The following is a 5,234-nucleotide window of genomic DNA, read 5'->3' as shown; positions in this document are numbered from 1 at the left end:
ACCAGCGGAGGGGACAGCACCGACACTACAAGACAACCCCCATGGCACAGAGATCAAAGTCTTCATGGGGAGGATCCCCAAAAGGCCACTGGGGAGTGAGCAGGGCTATCGCTGACCTGGCCAAAGGGAGCTGGAGCAGGTGAGGAGGAAGACGGCAGATGCCACGTGGTGGCAAAAAGGAGTCATTTACGTATGCACCCACACTGCACCTGGAGACTCCTAGCGAGTAGTGCACGAGATCTGGGGGCAGTCAGGCGGTTCTGCAACAGCTGGTCACGGCGAGAGCCCGGAAAAAAAAGTACTGCAGAGGGCTCGCAGTATCTTATTTGTAACCCCAGGCCGGTGGGCTGTGGGGTGGTCTGAGGAAACTCATCTCAGGTTTTTTACAAATACCAATAAACTGGAATACTAAATCCCAGCCAGTTAATCTGGTAATTAAAGTATTTTTTAACCATAGTCAGCACCCCCCCACCCCCACCCCGCCACAAAACTTCGTGCATGATTTCAGCTTTACTTTCCTTCTCAAGACATGCCAATGTGCTGAGTCACTAAAAGAAAAAAAAAAAAACAAAGTAAAGGAAGAGTGATCCAGCTTCTGAGGACTAGCCTTGGTAATGACTTTTTTCCCCTGGTTGTGATTCCTGTGATGCTAAAGGACGTCACGTTGCACAATCTTAATAAGGTTTCCAATCAGCCCCACCCGCTCTGGTCCCACCCCCATCCTCCAACAAAGATTTATCAAATGTGGGATTTTCCCATGAGTCTCAATATTAGAGTTTCAACCCCCAATAAATATGAGACCGGGGATGTCTGAGGTTCAGTCTGCCCTCGAGCCCACCAGGAACGAAAGAGAGCTCCATTTGCCCTCCAGGAACCCAGCTATGAACTCCCTCTCCACAAGTAAGTGAAGGAAATCCCTCACCCTGGAACTGGCTGGCAGCCGTGCTGGGCCAGGGAGGCGGTGTGTATCTGCTGCCGTGAGGGCTGGCGGGCGGCCAGCAGCCAGAAGCACAGCTCCCCCAGCGGTGCGGTCTGCTCACTGGCTGCTCTCCCTTCCCTCCGGCACAGTCGCCTTCTCCCTGGGGCTGCTCCTGGTGATGACTACTGCTTTCCCTACCCCGGGACCCCTGGGAGAAGATTTCAAAGATGATACCACTTCAGACAGACTACTCCTCACCTCTCCAGACAAAACTGAAGCTCTCATTAAGTACATCCTCGGCAAAATCTCTGCAATGAGAAAGGAGGTAGGTAGGCTCGCCTGAGGGCGATGGAGGGCCTGTGTGGGCATCTATCCTTGGATGTGGATGGGGGCTCCTGCACTGGGAGGTCTTTGCTGGGTTTGGAGGCAATTTAGATTTGAAGCCAAAGGGGCAGACTGTGTCCTATAATTTCTCCTCTGCTGCTGGTCCCAGGTAGTTCCTTTTCCTCTTGGAGAATCTACAGTGGGGCTGGGATCCATGCTCCCTGGCCCATTCTCAGCTCCATACTTGGTGTGAGCTGAAGGTCACACTGCCTCTCAGGATTTCCTTTTCCATAACCAAACAATAAGGTCTGTCAATCTTTTTCATGTTTCGGGCTTTGGGAGGATTAAAAATCACCACCTGAAATGACTGTTCAGCTTCTCAGGACAGTCACAGTTCTTTTAGGTGACGCCAGCTCAGTGGTTAGGGATTCCCCAAAGTCATTCTGGCATATAAAATGCATACCTGATAGCCCAATGAAGTGGCAAAATCGTAGGTACGTTAAAGCAGCTCCCAAGCTTTAAATGTAAGGTAGTTTGGCTCTGCTTTGGTAGAAAGGAAAGAATACTGGAGAGGGGATTGGGAGCCCCAAATCTAGTTCTGGTTCTGCTGAACAAGCTTTGTGATCTTGGGCAAATTCTCTACCACCTCTGGGCCCCATCTGTAAAATTAGGGAATTGGACTAGATGATCTGAAAGGTCCTTCCAGCTGGGACATTCTATGGCTCAAATTATATTCACCCAATTATCATCAAAATTCCTGTTATTTATTAAGTACCTACTATGTGCCAGGCACTTTATATAAACATTATGTCTTATCCTCACAATAAACTTACAGGGGAGGTATTTCATTATCCCCAACTTGGAGAGATAGGGACACTGAGACTTGGAATAGGTCATAAACGTGAAGTCACAGGTGAGGCTAGAATTGAACCCAAGTGTGCTCATCTCCTGTAGACCTTGCTTGCCTGGAGGCTAATGGATTGTGACTTCACTTTTCTTAGAGAACTTCCTGGACATGAGGGCCAGAGGGCATCAGCCCTCTAGTGGTGTTTGCTTTAGTGGCACTTATACGATAACGGTTCTGATATTCTTTCCCAGATGTGTGAGAAGTATGACAAGTGTGAAAACAGCAAGGAGGCACTGGCAGAAAACAACCTGAACCTTCCAAAAATGGCAGAAAAAGACGGATGCTTCCAATCTGGGTTCAATCAGGTACGAACGCAATACATTCACTTTTAGCTACTCCTTAGTAAAAAGTTCTCCCTCTTGCATGCAGTGTCTGTATACATATAGACCAGGCAGGCAATAAAGAAGGGGATAAATGTGAAGCGCATCATGTAAACCTCATGAGGAGGCCAACTTAAACGCTATTAAAGGCAACTTAGTTTTGAACGACTTGGTCAGAGATAGCCCCTCTGTGCTGGAATTTTCACAACAGTCAAATGTTAGGAAACCCCACAGGTTTAGCTAGTTCATCCTGGGTAAGTTGGTCCAGGGACCTTTCTCCTCTTTGGCTGCCCTTGGCAGGATCCAGGCCTGCCCTCCCTGCTGAGGTCATTCTCTGTACCCTTCTCCTGCCAGACAGTAACATAACCTCCACTGACTTCTGATTATTTCATAAAAGGATGTTTCAGCCCTTTTATTTCATAAAAGGAGCTTTCTGCCTGACATTGACAAGGGCAGGAGTGCAGCCAGAGGGAAGAGCATTATAGAGAGAATCAGAGGAAGGCCCCTTGCCACAATCTAGCATCTACTGGGCTTTGGGGAAAATGAAGCAGTGCCTCTCACTGTCCAGATATTTTAAATGGGGCAGCTGATGCTGTCCTTAAACAACAGGTCTCAAAACATGAGACATGATGCTTTGAGCATCCAAGTGTGATCCTGGAGCACTGCAGCTTCAGCATCATGTCTCAAGACATGATGCTTAAGAAGTACTTGAAGTTCCCTGGAGGGGCAGATGGAGAAGTTATTGAATTAGAGCAATTTTAACTTTTAAAATCGATTATGTCTTCCTAGCAATAACCAATTTTCCCACCATCTTTCCTCTTAGGAGACTTGCTTGATGAGAGTCACCACCGGTCTTCTGGAGTATCAGATATACCTGGACTACCTCCAGAATGAGTATGAGGGCGATAAGGGAAGCATCGAGGCTGTGCAGATTAGTATCAAAGCACTGGTCCAGATCCTGAGGCAAAAGGTGGGTGTCTTCTCATCCCCTCACTTGGCTCAAAGAAAGCAGCCTAGACAACTCGGCAGTGCAGAGCCAGTTCAAAAGAGATGGCCGTGTGTGAAGGAAAGGATCTGAGAAATATTTCCTGATAGTTAAAACTTTTTCTTTTTGCTCTCTTCTGCAAAAGACATCAATGACTGTATTTAAAACTCTGTTAAATGGGGAGGGTTTTAACATCAACTTTGAAAAGCTTAAGAAATAAGAAAAAAATACCTGTAGAGGCAGAAGGAAGCACATTCAACCTCACACAGTGATCCCCAGAACAGAACAAAGAGCACAAAAATTATTTTAATATTGCCAGTTGACATTCGTGTTATTATGGTAGTTTCAACTCCTTTCCCTTACTCTTTTGCCAAAGAGTTAATGCAGAGAAATGGCTAAAGGCCGAAAGAGCAGGTACCAAGAGCTTTGGTCACTACCAGCTAGCCATTCAAATGCCACATGGTGGAGGCCTGATGGCACAATTTGTGGATGAGCCAAAGCGCAAAGAGAAGGGCCCTGGACGGAGAAGCAGGCACATGGGTGCTACTCCTGCCTCTGCCTTTTCTAAACCAGGGCTAAACCAGGTTGCCCTAAACCGGGTTGCCCTAAACCAGGGCTTCTCCCACTTTAAGGTGCACACGAGCTTCCTGGAGGATCTTGTTACAATGCGGAGTCTGATTCAGCAGGTCTGGGGTGAGACCTGAGACTCACATTTCTAACAAGCTTCTGGTGACGCTGAGGCTGCAGTGCTCCAGGATCACACTTGGAGGTGCAAGGCCTTCCACAATTACTTAGCTCCATGTGAGTGGGTCCATTGAAAGGTGCTGCCCAGTCCTCTTCACGCCCTCAGAGCAGTGGACTCTTAACAGATGCGGGATGAATGGGTGAGAGCAAAACCAGAGAAAAGTACTAGAGTTCCCTGAAGAACCCATTAAAATGCCTTTAACTAAAAGTTCTTCATTTATCTATTGAATTCCGACTATGCGCCAGGCACTGTTTAGGATAACAGAAGACAAGTAAGATACTGTGGCTACCCATGGAATGCTTACGGTCTAATGGAGACAGAGCAGCAAAAAGATTAGAGCTCAGCTGCTGTGAGCGGGTCCTAAGCTCTGTGGGCTCAGAGGAGAGGCACCTCCCTCTATCTGGGCGAGTCAAGGCAGGTGGCCCCAATCCGCTCCTTCACCCCAATTTGAACATCTTCCCACAGGCCAGAGTATCTCTCCACTGCAAAAGATTTGTTCAGTATTTAAACAATTCCTTTTGTTTTCTGTTCCCTTCAGGTAAAGAATCCAGATGAAGTAACCACCCCTGACCCAACTACAAATGCCAGCCTGATGAATAATCTGCAGTCACAGAACGATGACTGGATGAAGAACACAAAGATTATCCTCATCCTGCGAAGCCTTGAGAATTTCCTGCAGTTCAGCCTGAGGGCTATTCGGATGAAGTAGCTGGGGCACCTAAGATTGCTGTAGTTCATGGGCATTCCCTCCTCTTGTCAAAAACCTGTCCACTGGGCACATAACTTATGTTGTTCTCTATGAAGAACTAAAAGTATGAGCGTTAGGACACTATTTTAATTATTTTTAATTTATTGATATTTAAATATGTTATATCGAGTTAATTTATATAAGTGATAGATATTTATATTTCTATGAAGTGCCTCTTGAAATATTTTATGTACTTGTTTTGAAAAAGTAACATAAAAATGGCTATGCGGCTTGAATATCCTTGTTGTTTCGGAGCCAGATCATTTCTTGGAATGTGTAGGCTTAC

The 5,234-nt window shown here is 46.5% G+C and overlaps 1 protein-coding gene across 1 annotated transcript; it reads left to right on the top strand.

Moving 5' to 3' along the window:
* Positions 1 to 835: 835 nt before the first annotated feature.
* On the top strand, positions 836 to 4,974 carry IL6 (interleukin 6). The gene is made up of 5 exons (XM_061197699.1): positions 836 to 900; positions 1,069 to 1,244; positions 2,342 to 2,455; positions 3,294 to 3,440; positions 4,739 to 4,974. Exons 1-5 carry the CDS (start codon positions 882 to 884, stop codon positions 4,907 to 4,909), a joined length of 627 nt encoding a protein of 208 aa, XP_061053682.1. The 5' UTR covers positions 836 to 881; the 3' UTR covers positions 4,910 to 4,974.
* The last annotated feature ends 260 nt before the right edge of the window (positions 4,975 to 5,234 follow it).

Source organism: Eubalaena glacialis, chromosome 8 (genome assembly GCF_028564815.1).
Source record: "Eubalaena glacialis isolate mEubGla1 chromosome 8, mEubGla1.1.hap2.+ XY, whole genome shotgun sequence".
NCBI lineage: Eukaryota > Metazoa > Chordata > Mammalia > Artiodactyla > Balaenidae > Eubalaena > Eubalaena glacialis.
This window is presented reverse-complemented; position numbering and strand designations above follow the sequence as displayed.